The following is a 23,424-nucleotide window of genomic DNA, read 5'->3' on the forward strand; positions in this document are numbered from 1 at the left end:
GGCATCGGGGGAGTGTCCAGGAGGAGAGTTTTCCTGGCTTCCTTTGCCCCTTGGTGTTTGAGTGTGGACTCGGTGCAGAGCCATGGGTGGTCGGCAGACCTCAGGGCATGGGGAGATGGGGGGAGCGTGGAAGGAGATGGTGGGGGGCGTGGGGAGATGATGGGGGCGGAGGGCAGCCGGGGAAGGTATGGGGAGGAGGGCATGTGGAGATGGGGGTGTGGCCGGAGAGGATGGCCTGAGGGAGGTGGGGTTGGCCTTGTGGGCAGACGGGGACTATGGAGGGATGGGGGGGGTGCTTCGTACATGCCGGCCCTGCTGCCAGCTTGGGGCGTCCGCGCTGGTTTTGGGGCCAAGGGAAGGTGTGCAGCGAGGCTGTGTCATGCGTGGGAGGCTGTCCTGCCCCTGCGGCCTGTGTCCGCCCGCCTGCCCTGCCTGTGGCACCCGCGCCTTGCGCGCTCTGAACAGCCCCAAGGCCCCCAGGTCATCCACTGCGACGTCCCTCAGACCTCGTCACAAGCCCTCGAGGGGCCGCTATGGCCGTGCTGCCCGCCCTGTCCAAGCCGGGTCCTGACGCTCCGTCCCCCGGCGCTTGACTCTCGGGCTCTGCACACGCTCTCCTCCGCTGTCACCGTGCTCTGGTCCCGCTCACTCCCGTCCAGCTGCCCTGTGGGGTCCTTCAGGTGGATGCACGGGGCACCAAGAACCCAGCGCAGCCCCCCCCCGGGGGACAGTGCTGGGTGTTGACCTGACCTCTCCTCCACACGGTGACAGCCTGGCCTGGGGACTCTGACCGTCTCGGACACCGCGCGGGGTCACGGCCCCGCGCAGGGTGGGCCCTGAGTACCCCCTTGATCCATGCTCCCAGGACCCAGGGGTCGGACGTGGGCCCCCGGGTCCCTGAGCCCACGGATGTGACCCCTCACACCGCCCCCCCGTCCCGTCCACGCCCCCAGCCCTGCCTTCCGGCCCTTTGGGGCCCCAGCGTCCTCTGGCCGGGGGTGCAGACCTAGCCGACATCTCAGGACCCTGCCTCGTGGATGTGGAGCCCCGGCCTGTCCCCTCACGGCAGCCGCCCTGCTCGGCCCAGCTCCTCGTGGGTCTGAGACTTTGCTCTCCAGCCACCTTTTCTCCCCTGGAAACCTCTGTGGCTCATGTGGCGTCTCGACGCCGGTCCCTCTCCTGTGGTGGCTAGAGGACTTTTGAACAAACCCACGCTCAGGGCCAGCCGTTCTCATCTTTGTTTTGGCGCCTCTGCTTTAAACTTTCACATTTGGACTCTTGCTGTCCGTCCAGCGGGCCCTTGGCAGATCTAGCTGGGGAGCCTGCCGCCAGCCGGTGGGGAGGGGCCCTGGGGTCGGAGGAGAAGCAGCTCCGGCCTGCAGGGCCTCCCATCCCGGCGGTGGACTCTGGTGGGCGCCGTGCCCGCCCGTGTCCCTGCGCCGCCCACCGGGCTTGGCCGCTGCCCCTGGGTCTCGGCTCGGATGGGGCCGGCCCGCTGGTTGCTGCTCCCGGGCTGTGCCGCACTTGCCCTGCATCCTGCCCTGCCAGAGTCGGAGCCATGGTCGTTTCCGCCGCCCCAGCTAGTGCGTCTGCCCGACGGGGCGCTGGCCATGCAAGACTGCGTTTAGAGAAGGCTGGACTGGGCGCTTGCTTGTGCGGGCCCACCTCCCGGGGCCCCTGCCGCTGCGCAGGGATGGCCGTGCTTTCCCATGAGGCCGAGTTTTCAGCCCGCCTGTGTTCTGGGGGCCCCAGGCGTCTCCGTGATGTCTGGAATCGTGATGAGTCAGGCAGCGCTGGTGTCCGTGCGGGCGACAGAAATAGCTCTTTGCGAGCAGGTGTCATCTTGACCAGTGCTCGGGTGACAGCCGGGAGGCGGGCGTCAGGAGTGTCGCTGGGAGGGAAGCTGCCCTGCTCTGGGAGCCGAGTGCCCCACCTGCTGTGTTGGCTTCTGAGAGGCTTCAGCCCTGCTTGAGAATCCTCCCTGTCTGTCTGTCTCTCTCTCTCTCACACACACACACACACACACACACGCACAAACACACATACACACACACACGTATTTGTGCCACGTCCGCTTTCATTGTGGACGTCCAGCCTGGACGCAAGTAGCTCAGGAAACAGCCCCTGTGGTCCCCTCCGGCTCTGCTAAGGCCTGTTTGGGGCCTGGAGGTGGCCGGCTCCCAACAGCGCCCTGTGTGCTGGAAAAGAACGCGTGTCCTGCAGCTGTGCCGGCTGCGCTCTATTTATGTCCCAGAGATTACACTGTAAATCTCTCGTGTCCGTGCCCAGCTGTTTGTTTTTCCGTCATCCGGTGGTCCGTCAGGGGTGGCGGGGGAGCGGGCCTGGCCTGCCTCTGTGCCGCGTCCCTGCATTTCCCCAGCACCTTGGCTTGGTCGGCGCCGAGGCTGTGCTGGGGCACCGGTCAGCTCCGGGTCGGCAGAGCTTCCCGTGATGGACGCCCAGTGTGGTGTCCTGACCATCTGTCTGTCACATCCAGACTTTCAACCCTATCTGGGCGTGAATATGGCGATGCCAGCCTTCTTTTTGTCACTGTTGGCTGCTGTATCTTTTTCCACTTGTTAAAAGTTTTCCACCTCTGTGTCCTTATATCTTACATGTGTTTCCTGTAAGTCAGTCTTACTTTCTTTTTTCCGTCTGATCTTTGTTTTCTAATTGGAACATTTCATCCATTTACATTTATAAGGACTATTAATCCATTCTGATTTATTTTCACGATCTTATTTATGTTTCTTTTTATGCTCTCCTTTCCCTCTTTTTTATCTTTTCCTCGCCGGAGCACTTAATACTAGCTTACTGCTCATCTTACAAGGTCAGTGACTTCGTTTCTCTAGGTACAGAGTGAGTATCTTTACCCTCCAACTCAAAACCTTCAAACCCTTCACTGCCGGTACCCTCTCGTTTCATGTTGTTGTCCTGAGAGAGTCTTTAAAGAGAGGTAAAACAATATTCTTATTACCGATGTACGTGGAGGGCGTGTGCGTGGATTTACCCATGTAGGCACCATGTTCCTTGCCCTTCGTTCCATCCTGCAATTCAGACCTTCCATTTGGGAGCGCGTTGCTTCCTGCCTGAGCCCAGTTCTCCTGGGAGGGGCCTACGAACTGACGTGGGGCAGGTGCCACAGAGCTGGTGACATGGGGAGAGCTCACTGCTCTCAGGAGGCGAGGCTCCACTCCGCCATGTCCTTGGCGGCTTCATTTCCCTTCGCTTCCCGGTGGCTGGTGAGGGCGGCGTCCCCGTCCTGACAGCGGAGAAAATAGCGCATGTTGTTGAGCGACACCTTGTCTGAATGTGTCTGCGGCCGTGGCTTGGCAGGTGGGGATACCTGCCCTGGGACCAGCCGGCCCAGCTGCTTCGGGGATGGGCGATGGTGGCACCCGGCGCTGAGTGCCGCCGTGCCGGGGAGGATGCCAGAGGTGTCAGTGCAAGCCAGCAGCCCTTTCCACAGGCGTGAGCCATGAGCTGCTACAGGTGACAGCCCAGGACATGGGGCCTGCGCTCCATCCTGCCCTCCAAACACAGGCGAGGAAAACTGAACCCGCCGAGAGGAGTGAAACCGGAGGAAACATTCCCCAGGTGAAGCCTGGGCGTCCCCAGGTGACGCGTGAACCCTCGAATCTCTCCGTCCTCAGGACCGGCGCTGGGTCTTGCTTCCCCTGCGGCTGTTCTTTGCCGCGGTAGGTGGGCGTCACAGCCCAGCAGCTCTGCCCCGAGACCAAACCCCAGAGCCAGGACGTCCTAGGGCTGGGAGGAGGGGGTCAGCCTCTGTCCCTGGGCGCCGACAAGGCCGAGTCTGAATGGAACGTTAGGCGTCCCGCGGCCCCTCCCGGGGCAGGGGCTCCTCCGGGGCCTGTCCTCCCGCTTCCAGCCATCCCCCCACCCCATCCCTGTGCTGTTGCTGCCCCAGCCCGTGGCCATGCCGGCCCTCAGGGCGGCCTGCTGTGCCTCTCCTTCCCCTCCGGGCGCCTCCCATCTCCCGCTTGCCTCTCAGGACTGAGCCAAGTCTGAACGCAGCCCCTCAGGATTGTGTTGGCCCCGTGGTGACCACAGAACTCGTTGCCCAGTGTCCCCAGGCTGCCACACGGACCTGGTACAGCCGACTCATGACGACTCCACCTCCTCTTGGTACGGTCACTGCCCCGTGCAAGGTCACCAAGCACTGAACAGCTGCCTCCTCAGCTGGGGCCTCAGGAAACACAGGAGACGTGGGGCATCCGCGACGTGACAGAAGGGGATGCGGGACATCCCCTATGTGGCTGACGGGACATGGGACGTCCCGAGGTGTGACCGAGGGGACGCGGGATGTCCTTGATGTGACCGAGGGGTCGCGGAGGGTCCCGAGGTGTGACCAAGGGGACGCAGGAGGTCCCTGATGTGACCGAGGGGTCGTGGGACGTCCCAAGGTGTGACCGAGGGGACGCGGGAGGTCCCTGATGTGACCGAGGGGTCGCGGGAGGTCCCGAGGTGTGACTGAGGGGGATGCCTGCTGTCTCCTGCTGTGTTGCGGGTGGAGAAGCGGTCTGAGTTGCAGGCTGTAAGAGTGACGTCCACTCACAACGTTAGAATCAGTGCACAGCGTGACTCCTGAGGGCCGTGTGCTGTGTCTCGGCTGCAGGTTGGTGGCGGGGCCCCTGGTGCTTGTGGGCTTGGAGCTGTGCTGTGTGTGCCTGGTCGGGGCAGCTGGGACGGGGGCACCCCGCCGTGAGCACACCGCCACCGTGCCCCGTCCTTGGCTGTGCGGGCCTAGCTGCCCGCCCCAACCCCCTGGATGTAACCACTCCTGGTGGGCCAGTGCTACCTGTGAGCCCTCTCTCCTGCGTTTGCCTTCCATCTGCTTTTCCATGTGTGTCTCTGGATGCCCAGGGGCCGTGGGCTCCGTGTGTCCTAGTGCCCTGGGTGCGCTGAGTTTCCCAGACCTCGTTGGTGGGCGTACCCCTCGCCGTCCCCTCTCTGGAATACCTGGTCACTCCCCGTCCCCCGCCGGTCCCATGGCCTGAGGCCTTGGGTGCTCATCCCTCGCTCCAGCGCTTCCCACCAGGACCCTGGGCTCTTTCTGCTGCGTCACGGTGTGTCCTCGTGTCCCCAACCACAGGGAATCTGGGGTGTGTCTAGGAGGTGGGCCGTGGGCTGGACTGTGCTTCCCTGTCCCTGCCCATCAGGGATGCCCGGATGCGTGAGTCTCCATGGGCATTACAGGCCGTGACTCGGGGCAGCTGTTTCTGGCACCCAGGAGGCCTTCCCGGGTCAGCGCAGAGGCACACTGCACATCCTGCAGGGGGACAGTACCCCACAGTCCAGGGACAGCAAGCCTCACCGAGTGTGGCCACCCTCCCGGCCTCCCCAGAGCTGCCCAGTCCCAGCGCGTCCACTCCCAGCAGGTGCTTCCTGAGTGGTTCCACTGACTGGTCCCGTCTGCTCAGGGGCGTTGGCGCACGCAACCCTCCTTTGCATGCGTGGTGCACGCTTCTGACCTGTGACTACACCGAGCTCACAGGTCACCCCGCCGGCCACTGGGCAGACATCCTGACACTGCCATTTGGAAGGTGCGGTGTGGCTCCAGGATGGCTTCCGGGTGCTCCCTGTGCCAGGATGCTGAGCCCTCGGGGCTGTGGTGCTTTCTGAGGGCCGTGCCCAGCCACGGCGCTGGCCTCACATCCCGTCCACAGGGAAGGGTGGTGTGGGGACAGGCGGTTCCAGGCGCGAGACGCAAACAAGGGGACAGCCCCCCTGTGCCGACCTTGGCCTCCCGGGAGGGCAGGAGGGCAGGTTCTCTCAGCAGCCGTCCTTGTCCTGAGGGGTCACACCCGAGGCAGGATCGGGGGAAGCAGGGCCGTGTGTGTGGCGCTCCGCCACGGGCCGCGTCACCTCCCGTGTCTGCAGTCAGCCCGGTGATGGTCTGGGCGTTCTGTCCACAGTCGGGTTCGCTGGGCTCGGGGCAGCCGCTCTGGTCCAGCCCGCCTCTGCTCAGTACGCACCGGCGGGAAGCAGGTGCTCACCGTGCTGGGTCCTCACTGCTCTCTCTCTCAGGTCCAGACGAGGAAGGAGCAGCCCCTGCCGCCCGCTGCCAGCCTGAGCATCCCCACATTCTACTTTCCTCGAGGCCGCCCGCAGGACGCGGTGAACGTAGACGCCATCATCGCCAAGATCGAGAGGACTTTCGCCCAGTTCCCGCACGAGAGGGCCACCATGGGGGACATGGGCAGAGTGGCCAAGGTGGGTGTCTGCGCGTGGGGACGTGGCCCGTGGTCCCCCTGCGGTCGTGGCCTCACACTGCCTGATATTCCCTGGGGCCTGAGGTTCTCTGTTAGTCCAGCAGTTTGGACTTGGTGCTGCTACCACAGGAGCTGAGGCCCGACCCCCGGCCTCGGAATCGGGATCCCACAAGCCACACGGCACTGCAAAAAAAAAAAAAAAAAAAAGGCAAAGCAGGGCAATAAGAAAGAATAAAAACTAAAATAAACCTAGAAAAATAAAAATATTGTAAAATTAAAAATAAAACAACAACAACAAGGCAAAACAGAACCACGACAGCAGAAAAAAGAAAAAAGGGGCCTGGAAGAGGCCTGAGGGGTGGGGCTTAGGCCTAGCACAGCGGGAGGGGCCCTGGAGGGCTGAGGGTTAGTCCCAGGACCCCGGCAGGCTCGCCAGGGCCCGAGTGGTCGGGGGAGACGCTGGCCACGCTCCCCTCTGACCCCCTGATCCCCCTCCCATGTGGGAACCCCTCCCCTCCCCGTCCCGAGGGTGCCGGTCCCATCCCACCTCCACTTTTCCTCCCCTCCTCCTTCCCCTCCACGTCCTGCCCAGTTGCTTGGGGATCCCTCCCTTCCCTTTAGATGTCTGAGGCCCCACCGCACCTGGCCGGTGCCCTGTTGTGAGGAGACTCGAACTCCGCCTCTTCCTGTGCGCCGTCTGGACCCCTCCTCCTCCAGGGTGTTTACTGCCCCCTTTTTAACCCGTGTCTGTTAGAATGAAGCGGTCTGTTCCGTTGTCTGTCTCTTCAGGGGAATTCTCTTGGTCTGTTAGCTGCGAGTGGTTTCTCTGCTTCTTGTACTTACATTTCTCTTACTCTGAGTTTAGGAGAAACAATTACGTGTTGTAGTCTTGGGAGGCTATTTTATGTGGGACTCTGTTCCTTAATATTTTTGGCACAAGGGCAGCTTTTAGTTTGGCATGCTTGCCACCTCTTTCCTCAGCGTGTGCTTGCTGTTACCCCCGTAATAGGGGTGTGCAGGGGCCGGCAGCCCGTGCGCACTCCCGGGGCCCCTACCAGCAGGGGCAGTGATTGGCGCTTGCTGACAGGTCTCTCAGCAAGTGCGGTGGCCCGCGCGCGCTCCCAAGGCCCTCGCCGGGCAGGGACAGTGATTAGCACCTGCTCGCTGGTCTCTTAGGCACAGTGGCAGCCGGCCTGCTCCCAGGATGGCAGGGGCAGTGATTGTTGCCTGCTCCCTCATCTCTCGCAGCAGCGGTGGCTCACGCCCACCCCGGGGTTCGTGTAGGCGGTGTGCTATTGCCTGAGAGTGTGCGCGCTTGGGGAGAGAAGCTTCTTCAGTGGTCCCGCCGTTCCCCTTGCACATCCCCCAGCAATCGTGCCTTGCCTCTCCGGGGGGACCCAGGCTTCTTCCACGTACACCGTCCATGGCCACACTCCAGCCCCTTCAGGATGTCTCCACACAGCCAACCCCCGTCCTCTCCCCGGGTCTGACCTCTGAAGCCCAAGCTTCAGCGCCCAGCCCCCACCCGCCCCAGTGGACGGGTGTTTCAGTCTGGGGAGCACAGGGCAGCAGTGACCGCCGTATATGCAGGTCACTGTCTGCGTTGCCTTTCTCAGACCTGTTGTTGTGCTCTCTCTGAGGCCCTGAAGCTCCCCCTTCGTCCACGCTGATCTCCCTGCCAGCGAGGGCACTCTCCAGGGTGCAGGAACCTTTCCTCTTCCACAGCTCCCTCCCTGGGGCCCAGGTCCTGTCCCCATTCCTTTCTCTCTCTCTCTTTTTCTCTTCTTTGTTTTGCCCTGCCTGGTTCCTTGGAGATTTTCTTGCCCTTTCTGTAGTCTGAGGTCTTCTGCCAGTGTGCAGTAGGTGTCCGGTGAGAGCTGTTCCACACGCAGGTGGATTGTTCTTGTATTTGTGGGAGGATGTGAGTTCCATGTCCTTCTCCTCCTCCGCCATGATCGCTTTCCTCCACATTTTCCTCTTTGAGTTTTAATTTCCTTTAATGTTACTGCTTTATTAAGGGTTTTAATTTCTGGGGTCACTTTTGGTTATTTATACTTTTTTCTAAAACAATCGTTGGCATGATTATAAATGTATTATTCTAAAGCTTTTCCTTATCTTCTCGTATGATTCTTTTAAAATTTTTGTTTTCTTTTGGAGTATAATTGATATACAGTGTTGTGTTAGTTTCAGGTGTACAGCACAGTGATTCACTTATACATATATCTATTTCTATTTCAGAATTTTTTTCCCACTTAGGTTATTACACGATATTGAGTAGAGTTCCCTGTGCTATACAGTAGGTCCTTGTTGATTATCTGTCTTGTATGTAGTAGGGTGTATATGTTAACTCCAGACCCCTAATTTATCCCTCCCCGTTGCCTTTCCCCTTTGGTAGCCATAAGTTTGCTTTCTAAGTTTGTGAGTCTGTTTCTGTTTTGTTAGTAAGTTCATTTGTATCATTTTTTTAGATTCCACATAGAAGTGATATCATATGGTATTTTTCTCTGTCTCACTTACTTCACTTAGTATGATCATCTCTAAGTCCATCCATGTTGCTGCAAATGGCATGATTTCATTCTCTTTGATGGCTGAGTCATATTCCATTGTACGTATGTACCACATCTTTATCCGTTCACCTGTTGATGGACATTTAGGTTGCTTCCATGTCTTGGCTATTGTAAATAGTGCTGTAATGAACATTGGGGTGTGTTTATCTTTTCAAATTATGGTTTTCTCTGGATATATGCCCTGGAGTGGGTTAGCTGGATCACTTGGCAACTCTGCTTTTAGGTTTCTGAGGAACCTCCACACCCTTCTCCACAGTGGCTGCACCAACTTACATTCCCACCGGCAGTGTAGGAGGGTTCCCTTTTCTCCACACCCTCCCCAGCATTTATTGCTTGTACATTTTTTAACAGTTGCCATTCTGACCAGTGTGAGGTGATACCTCATTGTAGTTTTGATTTACATTTCTCTGAGAGTTAGCAGTGTTGAGCATCTTTTCATGTGCTTTTTGGCCATTTGTATGTCTTCTATGGAGAAGTGTCTATTTAGATCTTCTGCCCAGTTTTCAGTTGGCTTGTTTTCTTTCATACTGAGCTGCATGAGCTGTTTGTATATTTTGGAGATAAATCCTTTGTCAGTTGCTTCGTTTGCAAATGTTTTCTCCCACTCTGTGTGTTGTCTTTTTGTTTTGTTTTGATGATTTCCTTTGCTATGCAAAACTTTTAAGTTTAATTAGGTCCCATTTGTTTATTTTTGTTTTTATTTTCATTACTCTGGGAGCTAGGTTCAAAAAGATACTGCTGTGATTTATGTCAGAGTGTCTGTCTTTGTTTTCCTGTAAGAGTTTTATAATATCTGGTCTTACATTTAGGTCTTTAATCCATTTTGAGGTTTTTTTGTGTATGGTATTACACAGTGTTCTCATTTCTTTCTTTTACATGTAGCTGTCCAACTTTCCCAGCACCACTTATTGAAGAGACTGTCTTTTCTCCATTGTATATTCTTGCCTCCTTTGTCATAGGTTAATTGACCATAGGTGCATGGGTTTATCTCTGGGCTTTCTATCCTGTTCCGTTGAATGTTTTTATGCCGGAACCATACTGTTATGATTACTGTAGCTTTGTAGTGTAGTCCAAAGCCAGGGAGCCTGATTACTCCAGCTCTGTTTTTCTTCTCAAGATTGATTTGGTTATTTGGGGGTCTTTGTGTTTCCATATAAATTAAAAATTTTTTTCTTCTAGTTCTATGAAAAATGCCATTGGTAAATTGATAGGGTTTGTATTGAATCTGTAGATTGCCTTGGGTAGTATATTCATTTTGGCAGTATTGATTCTTTCAATCCAAGAACATCAAGTCTGCACATTTGACCCTTTGTCTTCGTAGGGTTATTTATCTCAGATTCCTTTTGACTAGTCATGCTAGAGGTTAACTTATATTTTTTCAGATAAGAATCTATCAACTTCATTGAGTACTTTAATTTTTTGTTCATCTCCTTCATAAACCTCTGCTTTCATTTTTGTTACTTTATAACATTGTTTCTGTTGTCACTTTTTTCCAGCTTCTTGAATTGAACAATTATTTTTCAGTCAGCTTTATTGAGATATAATGGACACAGAGTAACACTCCCCAGTTCTAAGTATACAGTTTGACAGAATTTGATAAAAGTTCACCCCTGTGGATCCACATCACTGGCAAGGTGGGGAACACTAATCCCTCAGGGATGTCCCTTGGACTCCTTGACCAGTGGGTTGGGCCAGAGGGAGTGGCTTGGGCATCTGCCCACCCCCTTGGTGGTGCCGTGTACAGGGATCATGGGTGCAGGACCCTGCTTTTGCTCCTGGCACCGCAGAAGTGACAGTTAGGTTCTGACTTTTTTGTGTCGTGTTCATAATTTGCCCCAGCTGCACGTGTGTGCAGTTATTTTTAGTCCCTTGTAGTTTCTTTGTATCTGTTGCTGGAGGAGATGTTTGTCCATGTGCAAGCCCTGCAGCAAAGCGTCCCAGGTCCTGGCCTACCTCACCCTCACTCCCTGGCCCTATGGTGCTATTGTTTTGCCTTTTCTAGAATTTCACATGAATGGGATCATGTGGTGGGTTGTCTTGGGTTTTTCTGGCCTCTTTCACCCAGCCTAATCGTCAATGTTCGTCCTTAGCATTTACTGCTAAGTAGCATTCTGTGCACACACGTCCCTCGGTGTATCTGTTTACTGGTGGATGAAAGGTTGTTCCCAGTTTTGTCTCATAAATAAAGCTGTTGTCTGTACACGGGATTTGTGCAACACCTTTGCAAGTTCTCTGAGGTGAGAAATGCTGCAGAGTTGAATTGCTTGGTCATCTGGTGACTATATCTTTAATTTTATAAGAAACTGTAAAACCGTCTTCCAGCGTGACTGTCCGTTATGTGTGTGCAGCCAGCAGTGTGTGAGACGCCAGTTGCTCTGTAAGCTGTCAGCACTTGGTGTTGATGCTTCTTAGCTGTAGCCGAGCTGGTGCCTGTGCAGAGGTCGCTTACTGTGGCTTCGTGTCTCATTTCCCTAATGATTATGTTCAATCCCTGGTTATGTGTTTGTTTCTCATCAGCATCTTTTTCTTTTTTTGGCAGCTCTCTTGAGGTATAACTGATGTGAGGTAAACAGTAGATGTTTACTGTGTACCATTTAGTGAGCTTTGATGTGTGTGAATCCCCGTGAAACTATGCAGACAATCGAGATGAGAAGCATTTCCAGCATCCCCCCAAATTGGCTTCTTTCCAGTCCATCCTGGCCCAGCCCCAGGCCCCCACTGGTCTACTTTCTGTCACTGTGGATTAGAGCTTCCTAGAACTTCATGTAAATAGAATCGTAGAGTAGGTACTTATTTTTTTTAATTGTGGTAAAATTCACATAAAAATCTATCAGCACGTTAGCCATTCTAAAATCTAAAATTTAGAGGCCCTTATTACATACACAGTGTTGCACGACCCTTACCGCTGTCTAGTTACAGAGCATTCTCATCACCCCAAAAGAAGCTCTGGGCCCCTTGGCATCACTGCATTCCCCCTCCCCCAGCCCCTGACACCGCTCCTCTGCTTCTTGTCTCTGTGGATTTGCCTGTTCTAAAGATTTCATATTAATGGAACCAATACACGAATTGTCCTGTGTCTGGCTTCTTTCCTTTACTTGGCATCATGTCCTCAATGTCCATCCACGTGGTAGCCCGTGTCAGAGCTTCACTCCTTTTCATGGCTGGGTCATATTCCATTAGGTGCTTGGACCCCATTCTGCTTATTCACTCATCCATAGATGGGCGTTTGGGTGGTTTCCACCTTTTGGCTGTTGTGAGCAGTGCTACTGTGAACATTTGAGTACGAGTGTTTGTGTGAGGCCCCGTTTCAGTTCTTTTGGCTGGGGGGCGGCGGTGGTGTGTGTGTGTGTACACATACCTAGGAGTGGAATTGCTGGGTCGTGTGGTAATTCTGTGTTTGACTTACTGAGGGGCCACCCAGCTGACTTCCACGGCAGCTGCGCCATCTTGCATCCCCACCCGCACGTGTGGGTTCCCGTCTCTCCACATCCTCTGCACGCTTGCTTTTCTCTCTCTTTCACTGTAGCCATTTGTCTTGGTTCAGGCTGATGTACCAAATCCTGCAGACTGGGTGGCTTATAAACAGCAGAAGTTTGCTTCTCATAGTTCTGGAGGCTGGATGTCCCAGATCAAGGTGTCAGCAGGGCTGGTTCTGGTGCGGGCTGTCCTCTGGGGTACAGAAGTTTCTTGCTGTGTCCTCAGCCGGAAGAAGCGGTGAGGGAGCTCTCTGGAGTCCCTTTTCTAAGGACACTAATCCCGTTCGTTCATAGGGCACCACCTTCATGACCTCATCACCTCCTAAAGGCTCCACCTCCTAATACCATCACCTTGGGCGGGGGCGGGGGGGGGGAGGACACAAACATTCAGACCACAGCTCTATCCTATTGGGTATATGGAGATAACTTGTTTTAATTTGCACATTTCTAATGACTGACAGTACTGAGTGAGCATCTTTTAAATGTGCCCATTTGTCATTGTATGTCTTCTTTGATGACATGCCTGTTCAGATCATTTGCCCATTTAAAAATCTGGTGTTTTCTTACTAGTGAGCTATATGTGCTTTGCATACATTCTGGATGCCAGTCCTTCGTCAGAGGCACTGTGCGGCAGACGCTTTCTCCCCATGTTCGCTCGTCTTGCTGCTCTCATAACAGTCTTTGGAATTGCAAACGTTTTTCATTTTGATTGTGTCCAGTTTTCAGATTTTTTCCCTACTTGGTTTATGCATTTGTATCCTTGATGAGAAGTGCTGGAAAATCCAAGGCCAGTAGGATTTTTCTCTTGTGTTTTCTTCTAAAGGCCGATTCGGGTAACTCTTCCCTTCAGGTCTGTGCTCCACTCTGAGTTGGGTACTGGCACATGTGGGGTAGGAGGGAAGGTGCATCTCTGCACACAGTGTCCAGTGGCCCCAGACCCACTCGTTGGGCGCCTCGTCCTCCCGCTGACTTGCCTCGGCACCTTCTTCCGACGGGAATTGCCGTACGTGAGTCTGTCCCTGGATGCTCTTGGGTGTCGGTGACGGGTTGTCTGTCACAGCAGGACAGCACTGGCCCCGCTGCTGTAGCTTCACTGCTGTGTTCATTTCAGGCAGTGCCGATTTTCCTGCTTCTCTCTGATTCTCAAGTGCTGAGACTGTTCTGGTGTCTCTGCATTCCCACACGAACTTCAGAATCACCTTCCCCACGTCTGCAAAAGAAGCCTGCTGGGATTCGGCTTGTGATCGTTTGAGTGTGCAGGTGAATTTGGGGACAATCCACGCCTTTCCAACATCGAGTCTGCTGGGTTATGACCTCAGCATTTCTCAGACTTTAAGGCATCGTTAATTTCTCTCAGTACCGTTTTGTCATGTTCATCTTTCATCAAACGTATGAATACTTGGGCATAACCCAGTGTTTCATATCTTTGATGATACCGTCAATAGCGTTATTTTACTGCAGTTTACGGCTGTTTCTTGAAGTGTACAGAAGTACCGTTGATTTTTGTGTGTTGACTTTGGACGAAACATACTCATCAGATCACTTTTTCAGGTTCCTTAGGAGTTTCTAATAGACGATCACGTCCTCCACAGATAAAGAGGGTGTCCCCGTTTCCTCTGTAATCTGCGTGTCTTGTATCCTCTTTCCTGCCCTGTTCACTGTGCTGGCCGGGCCTCCCTGAGGACGTTGTCTCAGGGTGTGGGAGCAGCACAGCCCTCCGCCCCCCAGCCTTAGGGCGCGTCGCTCCCAGCAGATGCAGTGTGGGGGCTGCAGCTGCTCCTGTGTCCTTTATCAGGTTGAGGAACCTAGTTTGCTGAGAGCCCTTGTACTGTGTGAAATCTCGAAGGCGTGTTGAAAATTGCCCAGTGCTTTTCTGCACGTGTTGAGGGCTCCTGTGGTTTTTCTTCTTCCCTCAAGCCGTCTTGCGTCTTTGGATGAATCCCATTTCATCATAAATCCTGTCTCTTCCTCCTTACGTGCTTTTGGATCCTGATTGCTGGTGTCTTGTTAGGGTTTAAATCCAGGCTCCGGAAAGACGCCCATCTGGAGATGCCTTGTCTAGTGAGTTCTCTGGTTCGGTAGCAGGGTGGCCTGGCCTCACAGAATTGGTTGGGCTATTGCCCTCTTTTCCGGAGCCGTGTGTTTAGAACTGCGCTGGTGTTCTACGTTAAACGTTGGCAGAATGCACAGTGAAGCATTGGGGTTGGACATTCTCTCCCTGGGAAGGTTGTGGACATTGCGTTTGATGGGGTAGTTCCTGTCTTTCAAGTGTGTGCCCAGCTCCCATGACTTGGTGAATTTATTGACACACGTTGTTGGTAAGATTCCACACGTTTAGGGTCTGTACTGACTGACGTCCCTCTGCCACTTCTGATGTTGGCATTTGTGTCTTCTGTCCTTGTCCTCAGTCAGCTTGGCCAGAAGTTTTTTTATTTTCCTGATCTTTTCTGAGAACTAGCTTTTAGTTTTGCTAACTTTTCTGTAATGATTTCCTATTGCAGCGATTTCCCGTCTTTATTATTTCCTCTCTTCTGCTCTCTTTAGGGCTAACTGTTCTCCTTGCAGTTTCTTAACGAGGCAGCTTTGTGCACTCAGCCTTTCTGCTTTGCTCACGGAAGCACTTAATGCTGTGAACTTCCTTCCGGGCGCTGCTTGACCGGCATCCCAAACATTGTTGATGTGTTGGTTTTTGGGTTTTTTCGTGTTTGTTTTTTTTTTCCCCTTCTCATTCAGTGCAAACTACATTTGTGTTTGTCTTGTAACTTCTCCTTTGGCTGATTTGTTATTTAGAATTTCGTTGTTTTGATTTTCAACTCCTGCACCTTGTTTATACATGTTTTGGTTACTGATTTCCAGTTTAGTTCTGTCGTGGGCAGGGGTGCTCTGTCTGGTCTCAGTGCTTCCAGATGTACTGAGACTTGTTTTCTGGGCTGAGGGTGGTCGTCTTGGTAAATGCGCACTTGAAGGCCGTCCAGCCCTTGAGTGTCGGCTTGCTCCCTGGGTTCCGAGCGTGTCCAGGTCCCGGCGTTTCGGCAGTTTCTGCCTGTTCCGTCGGTGAGGGTGCGGCTCCCGATGCTGAGTGACTGCGGGGTTTCCCTGGGGAGCTGTGGGCCGGGGGCCGTGGCCTTTGTGCCTCTGTTGGCGGCTGTGTCGTGTGAGGACCTCCTGTCCCCAGATCAGCTCCGCCCTCACACCCCTTCTTCTCTCTCGTCATCGCGACACGGCCCTTGTTCTTGCCGGAGACATGCTTCTCGGGAGCCTGCGCGCCCGAGATCAGTGGACCCGCTTCTCTGAACACAGAAAGGGGCAAACGGCTGATCCGTGAAAAGGACAGTCTCTGCTTCCTTTCCCTGCGCACGGAGGCCTCTTTCGGCACACGTGCGGGCTTTGATCTGGGCGTCCTGCAGTTCGTCCAGTTCTGAGCCCTTCTGCCTGGAGAAGGAGTCAGCACGGGGGGGTGCTGAACCCACAGGGCCGCCCTCATTTCACACTCCAGGCCCGAGTCCGAGGCTGTCACCTGTGTGTCCGTCTGACCAGCTCTGGATTCCGGGGGTTCCCACGAGCCCCTCTCGAGTTCCGCAGTTTGCTCAGCAGCCCACAGGACTCAGGGAAACACCAGTTCATTATAAAGGGTTCCTTATAAAGGGTACGGTGAGGGGTACAGGTGAGCAGCCTGGTGGAGAGGCATCAGGGTGAGGCGTCGGGGGCTCCCCAGTGCAGCAGTCTGTCCCCATGGAGTTGGGGTACATCTCTGTCCTGGTACGGCGGATTTGTTCCCTAACTTGGAAGGCCTCTGAACCCGCTCCCTTAGGGGATGTTTCAGAGGTTTCATCCCATGGGCATGATCGAGGCTTCCCTCCACCTCTGCCCTCGCCCTCTGCAGAGAATGCCGGGGGGCTGAAAGTTCTAGCTCAGTAACCATGGTGTGGGCTCTTTAAGGACAGCCCCATCCACGACCAAACAGGCTCCCGTCCCGCCAGGAGATTCCAAGGGACTTGGGGGCTCCATGTCAGGAGCCGGGGGCAGAGGCCAAATATCAGAGCAGAAGACGCTCCTGGCACCAGGTGTTCGTGGTGGGAGCACAGCTGCTCTGGGGCTCCCTCCCTTAGGGGACCCCACGGGGCGCCTGACCGGGAACCGGGCAAAGGCCAGCGCGCACCTGCGCATGGTCTGCACACAGAGTCCTGCATGGGGGACGTCAGATGTCCTGTGCCCCGTGAGCACAGCCAGACCCCAGGCCCCGGCCAGATGCTGCCGTGCTCGGGACAGGCTGTGTGGACGGACGGGGAGCTCTGTGTGTGCGCGGGCGTCGGGGGGTGCCGTAAGGGGCGTGAGGGCGGGGATCGGGGTCACCGCAGGGCTGCTCCTGACGGGGTGACGAGGGCCTCGGCGTGTGCCCGGGTCTCCCGTCATGTACACTAGATAGACGTTACAGACCTGTAAAACCTGACCCTGCCATGTGTTTTTCCCTTCAGGGTGGCATTTTACCATACTTTTAAACACGTTTCTTTGTACCTCTGGATTTCAGAGTTGGTGTTTCCCGTTCCCTTAGAATGTTTGCAGACGGTCCTGAGAGGTAGCGGACGGAGGTCACAGTGAAAGCGTTAGGATGGACTCTCCAGCTGCCTGTGGGGTGGGTGGGCTTGGAAGTGCAGGCACCGCTCGTTCTGGGGACGTGAATGCAGGCGTCACCCCACGGGCAAGGGCACAGCTCCTGCTGTGCGGTGGACGGACGCACGGCCGTGGGACAGGACAGTGCCATCGCCCGAGTCCACCCAGCGAGCTCTCACATGCCCGCACGAGCACCCCAGGCAAGATGCCCGAGGCCCCTGCCTCCCCTGTCCCTGCCGCCTGCGCCCTCCCACCCCGGGGAGCGGCCAGTGTCCTCCACGCCCTGACTCACACAGCCCCCTTGGGGCCCTGGCGCCAGCATCCCTGGCAGGAGGCCTCTGCTGCCCGTCGCCCAGGACGCACGCCCACCTGCGTGGAGTAGAGGCCTTTCAGCCCGCACTGTGCCCGAGCCTCGCCCCGTGGTCCCCGCCCCAGCGTGTGCGAGAAGCCACAGAGCATCCAGACGCACGGCTCCCGCGCAGCCGGGCAGCTCCCTCCTGGGGCGCCAAGGATTAAGGCGCCGGCACGTTCTAGGCCTGGCGCGGTGGGCAGGAGTGGACTCCGGTGGCCTCCCCCAGGGCGGCCCCCGGCCACGGGCGTGCGTGGCCAGTGCTCGGGTCAGGGGGTGCGTCCTGCCAAACTATCTGCCGGCAGCTCCCCGACCCGCGGGCGATGCCTGTGAGCCGGGTCCTGTGAGCGCCATCGCCAATGTGGGCTTCTGTGGGGATCCGGTTTGCGCCTTTCCTCTGCCTCTCCCTCCCGGAGTCCTGGCCATGTTCACACCCTTTTCCCTGCAGGGCCTGTCGCTCTCTTGGGCCCTTTGCCTTTTTTCCTGTACCTCTGCCTTAGTTTACAGCCTGTGTGTGGCCCCTTTGTCAGGATAATGCCCTGCGAACGTTTTCCTGGTCTGCTGCTTGTGTTTGTGCTCTCCGCGACGTATGCCCTGGAGTTCTGGTGGGGAAGCGGTTCAGTTCACCCACCTTCTCTTTCAGAGTTTTGGTGTTTGAGTCATGTTTAGGGAACCTTTGCTTCTCCAGCATCGGGACGATCTCCTGAATTTCCTTCTGGAGTTTCACCGTCCACGCTTGGGGCCGGGATCCCTCCCTCATGGTTTTGTAGAGTTGCCCCGCCGACCAGCTGGGCTCTCAGTAGAGACGATTGTTCCCTTGGAGCTGCTGCCAGCTTTGTCTGTGCTGAGTTGGTGGGTGGACGTGGGCGTCTGACCCTAAACTGGTCCCTTCCTCTTTGCCCTGATGCACAGCCTCACTGCTGTGACTGCACGGAAGGCTTGACAGTCGTGTGCGTTTGCACGTGGGCTTTGAATGAGCTGGTTGATTTCTGCAAAACACACCTTGCTGGGTGTGCATTGGCTTTGCGTTGAATCTGTGGGTCGTCTGGGGAAGAGTTGACATTTTAACACATTATTGACCGTGGGATTTTTGCAGAAACTAACGCCTGTGCCTGTAATGTCTCCAGTCAAAAATGTGTCAACAGCATTAAGTGTCCAGTCCAGGAATCTGTATGGTCTGTCCCTCCATTTGGGGGGTCTTTGATTTCTCCCAGCCACGCTTTCTCATTCCCTTTGTAGAGATCTCGCACTTTCAGTTACGTTTACCTGTAGGTTCATGTTTTTTATGCTGTTCATAGATGGCACTGTTACATTTTTTATTTTCTAATTGGTTGTTGCCAGTGTGTGGAAATATAATTGATTTTTGTACATTGTCCTGGGATCCCGCAGCTTTGCTGGTTTTCTGTTACATATGAGTCCCCTACGTACACACCTTGAAGTTGAGAACTCTTAGAGATGCGAATGTGCTTACTGTCAGCGTCAGGCACGAGTGAGAGTGACATTGCAGCTCGCCCTCCGCCTCGTACTACTGACCACCCTTCAGCTCTACTGTCTCCCACCTCCTCTCCCTCCTGCAGGCAGTAACTCTTCTTGCCTGTTCCCTCGACGCCAGCCCCTGTGTGCCAGCTGTTGTACTGGACTGCTGTACTTTTCAAGGGACTGTAAAAATGTTTTCTTCATCTTCTGTGTTTATTTTTTACGTATCATTTGCATGGGAAGTATTAGAACCCTGCTATAGTACAGTACTATGCAGCCGATTGTGTTACTTGGGTACCTAGGCTGACTTTGTTGGACTTACCGACAAACTGGACTTCGGAACGTGCTCTCGGAATGGAACTCGTTCGTGTGTAGGGGACTTAGTGTAATTCCGGTATTTCGTAACCCTTTAGGAATTCTCCCTACCGTCGCATATTTTTGCATTACCAGAGTTTCCCCTTTGTCTCTGCCCGGAGCTTCCCCTCCTCCATCTCTGCTGGTGGAGCCTGTCCCTTCCAGCTCAGGGCAGAGCCGGCCTGCGCGTCTCCACGTGCAGACGTGAGCCGTGGGCTCCTGTGTACGCCCCTGATTCCCGTGCTGTGTTCCCTTTTCTTCTGAAGTTTCCTGGCCTGTTGTTTGTTTCACTGTGATTTTTCTTTTTTTTTTCACTGCTGGATTCAATTTGCCGGCCTGGCTTTGTGTGGGATGTTGGCATCTCTGTTCCTGGGAGCTGAGGGCGCCTGATCTCCCTTCACAGGTGTCAGGGTCCAGGACGTGCAGCCTCGTAACAGGAGTTGGGAGACGTCCCTTGTTTCCATTCTCTGGAAGAGTGTGGGTACCATCCACGTGATTTCTTCCCTAAAGCTGGGCCTGGGATTTTCTCAGTGGGAAGGTTTTAAGCCATGGGTTTGGTCTCTTGAAATGTAGAACCGTCTGGATGTCCGTTGTCAGCTCTGGTTAGACACGTCCGTTAGTCAAGGAGTCCGCCCTGCAGTCGTCACGTTTCCTGGCCTCCAGTTGTTGGGAGTGTCCACTGCCTGTCTGTCCAGCGCTGATGGGCTCTGCAGTGACCGCTGATGTGCGGAGCGCGCGTTTCCTTTTTCTGCTTCTCCAGGAGTGTTGCTGAGGGGTGATTACTTGCTTAAAAGCTTTCCGAAGAGCTGACTCGGCCTTGTTGACTTTCTCTGTCGTGTATCTGCTCTCTTTTTCTCTTCTCTCAGCCTTTGTTGTTTCCGCCCTTCTTCTTCTGTGTTTTCGGGAGGGAAGCTCAGAGCGTGGGTTTTCCGCCTGCTTCCCGGTCAGCACCTGCGCTGACAGCTGTGGACGCCAGCCCTGCGGTTGCCTCGACCCCTGAGATGTGCCCGGGTCACAGCCTCGTCCTTGTCGCACCCCGAGTGTCTCCTGACATTCTCTGTCGTTTACGCCGTCCCGACGCGTCATCGGAGGTGCTGCACATCCAGGGCTGGGGACATGCTTGTTGCCTCTGTACAGCTGCCAATGTGACACCTCCAGTTGGGGCAGGTGGTCTGTGCCCCAGGCTCGGGAGCGCCATTTCCGTCAGCGTCTCCGGAGTGTCGGCTGGGAGAGGCTGCCCCTTCCCCTGGAGGCCCCTGGGGCTGGCGCAGGCGCTGGGCTGCGCGGTCGGGCTGTGTGCACGCGGTGCGCTCCCGGCCACCTCAGGGGCTCGGGCAGCCGGGGGCCCAGGGCGCGCTAACCCTGTGTCGTCTCCCCCCCCTTCCCCCCGCAGGCCTGCGGCTGCCCGCTCTACTGGAAGGGGCCGCTCTTCTGCGGCGCCGGTGGAGAGCGCACGGGCTCCGTCTCCGTGCACAAGTTCGTCGCCATGTGGAGAAAGTGAGTCCCGGGGCGGGAGTGGTGGTCCGGCCGTGCCTCTGCCTCCACTGGCCGGCGCTCCTGCGGCCGGGACAGTAAGGGACTGAGACGGATGTCCGGGGGTGCCCGGCACGGCCGTCGTTTCCCTTGCGGGGCCCCATCCGTCTGTGCCCCTCCTCACGGAGCACCCGACCCCGGAGTCTGGGGAGGGGCCTGTGGCCGCGCGTTGGGTGCAGCTGGGGTGCCCTCTGTCGCCCAGGATGCTCCAGAGCTGTCACGATGACGCGGCCAAGTTCGTCCACCTGCTCGTGAGCCCCGGCGGCAACTCCCTGGCGCAGGAGGACTTCATCCCCTTCTTGCAGGTGCATCCCCGCCTCCCCGCCGCACATGCCCTCGCCCCCTCCTCGCAGGCGCGCCCGTGTCTACACCCCGGAGGCGGGCGGGCGGGCTCCTCTGAAGCTGGTTCCATGCAGCCCCTCCAAACCCGCGTGAGAGGCAGGACGGTGTGGACAGCTCCACACCTGAACCTGCGGAGTGTGGAGCCGGACAGGGGTTAGCACCTTCGGGGCGCCGGGCTGCCCACGAGAAGCCGGTCGCGGTTTGCAGAATGCTCGTTTCCAAACGCCGTTCTGGTTCATGTAAACACGGTTATATTTAGCGCTCTATGTTCCATCTTGTAGAGGGGAATCGAAGGTGGTCCCTGATTACCCGCGTGTTCCCCGTGAACACGGAGTAACCGAAGTTACCAAAACCATTTGAATAGAAGTGACTTAAAGGGCTCCTGGAACTGCAGTGCTCTGTTAAGTGAGGATATCGCAAATTTTCTTTCTCAGAATCTGGGATGGACTTCCACGGTGGTCTTTTATACGTTTACATGTGTCAGATTATTACCCTCGGCCGCGAGAGGTGGCATGATTCCTTAGCTCGTGGCCCAGATGATTCTGTGTGATCCTTTAATTTGATGTGATTTCGTGTAACCGTGTGTTTGGGGTGATGCTGCGTGAGCGGCTCTGTGGCTGGATGTGTGAACCTGGATGTTGCTGGTGGACACGTGCGTTCTTATCCCTGGGCCTGGCGGCACATCCCAGGGCCGTGTCCCATCCCCTGTGTGCAGGACGTGGTGAACACCCATCCGGGCTTGGCATTCCTGAAGGAAGCGTCAGAGTTCCACTCCCGCTACATCACCACGGTGAGTACGAGCACGTCTGCTGCCCCTGTGGCTTCCGTGGGCGCCTGAGGCCCGGGCTCCAGGCCCGCCGTGAGGGAACGGACACCCAGCCCCGGACCCGTGGCCCTTCACGGCCCGCTTTCTCACCAGGAGACGGGCGTGGGGCTCGGGCATGGGGAGGGCTGTGTGTCCCACCTGGGTCCCCAGCTGGGCGCGCTCAGCGAGAGCCTGGGTGGTCCTGGCCGCATGCCCTGGGGTCCGACAGGGCGGAGCAGGCGAGGGGACGTCCAGAGACCCAGCGGTCTCCCTCTCTGGGCAGGAGGGGCCTCAGAGGACGCCCGGGGCCCTCCTCCTGAGGGCCGGGTCTCCTCGGGTCCAGGCGAGCACCCCCAGCGAGTTGGAGCACGGCGCTCTGAGCGCTCCAGGTGGGATGCCGGCCTGGCCTGGGGACACGAGGACCCCATGGCCCATCCCCCACCCCCGCCCTGGTCAGAGGTCACCTGGGGAGGACGGCCCTCCGGCTCTAGGTGGAGGTGGGCGGCACGGCGGCCCCGTGGCACGCCGGCCAGGGGCACGCTTGTCACGCGGCGCGGAGCACACGCTTGTGGCAGTCCGCGTGCCCGCAGTTCCCCAGGCCTCCCTCCACCCCCTCACCGCTCTGCGTCGCCCTGAGGGCCCCGTCGCCGAGGAGCGGTGCCCGGAGCCCTGCCTCATTCCAGCGGCGGCAGGGAGCGCTGCGTGTGAACGGGGCTGTGCGCCAGGTGCTCCGTTCCCATGCCCCGACCTCCCTGCGCAGACAGGACAAGGCAGGGCACGTCCGGGGGGAGGGGACAGCCTCCGGCAGGGACGGGGGAAGGGGATGTCTCGGACGAGGACAGGTTGGCGGGGATGCCCCGGGAGGGCAGGTGAGGGGACAGCCCGTGACAGGGACAGGCGAGGGGACATCTCAGATTAGGACAGGGGAGCAGATGCCCTGGGACAGGTGAGGGGTATCACAGTTGGGGACATGCCCACCCGGGAGCGGAGCTGAGCCCCGTGGCCAAGGTGGGCCTCACTGTGCAGGGGGCAGGGGCCACTCTCTGGCTTTAAGTTAACGTTTTTCATTCAGTGGTCAGTTGAATGTCCGCGGAAGCATTGGGGGCAGTCTCTCAAACCACCCGCAGTGTAATAAGGGCTCCCAGACACGCAGGAACTGCGTGCCCGCGCCATCCCAGCTCAGGTGCGGCCGTCTCACCCGGACATCCCCTCGCATGTGGCAGCAGGTCCGCTTCTCCTGCCACCTGTGTCCTCCCTGCAGCTGGAGGCGGGGCTGCTTCCCACCCACCCCACCCCACCCCCACCCCCGTCTGGTGACGTGCGGGGCGGTCGCCCTCTGCTGGCGACACGGGGCCCTGCGGCCCAGGGTGCAGAACTCCTGGTGAGGCCAGGCAGGAGCTCGTAGGCGAGGTCCCAGGCTGGGTTCCTGCAGCACCACACGTGGGGTTGCTGCACAGTCACGTGCAGGGACCCCAGCCCCCCACGTCCCAGTGCTCAGGGGACGGGCCTCCTCCTACAGGTCATACAGAGGATCTTCTACACGGTCAACAGGTCCTGGTCCGGGAGGATCACGTGCGCAGAGCTCCGGAGGAGCACGTTCCTGCAGGTGGGTGGCGGCTGGCCGAGGGGACACAGGGCCTTCTGCATGCCCCCGCCCACTCATCCGTCCTCCCCAGGT

The 23,424-nt window shown here is 56.7% G+C and overlaps 1 protein-coding gene across 3 annotated transcripts in view; it reads left to right on the forward strand.

The window, feature by feature from the left end:
• PPP2R3B (protein phosphatase 2 regulatory subunit B''beta) overlaps window positions 1-23,424 on the forward strand; it is a 52,281-nt gene that overhangs the window by 17,432 nt on the left and 11,425 nt on the right. For all 3 annotated transcript variants that reach the window (XM_029241107.1, XM_029241109.1, XM_029241108.1), the window contains exons 2-6: window positions 6,049-6,234; window positions 20,460-20,563; window positions 20,802-20,904; window positions 21,657-21,731; window positions 23,266-23,352. In XM_029241107.1, coding sequence (XP_029096940.1) covers window positions 6,049-6,234; window positions 20,460-20,563; window positions 20,802-20,904; window positions 21,657-21,731; window positions 23,266-23,352 — 555 coding nt within the window. The remainder of the gene's footprint in view (window positions 1-6,048; window positions 6,235-20,459; window positions 20,564-20,801; window positions 20,905-21,656; window positions 21,732-23,265; window positions 23,353-23,424) is intronic.

Source organism: Monodon monoceros, unplaced genomic scaffold (assembly GCF_005190385.1).
Source record: "Monodon monoceros isolate NGI ecotype Baffin Bay Population unplaced genomic scaffold, NGI_Narwhal_1 Super_Scaffold_22, whole genome shotgun sequence".
NCBI lineage: Eukaryota > Metazoa > Chordata > Mammalia > Artiodactyla > Monodontidae > Monodon > Monodon monoceros.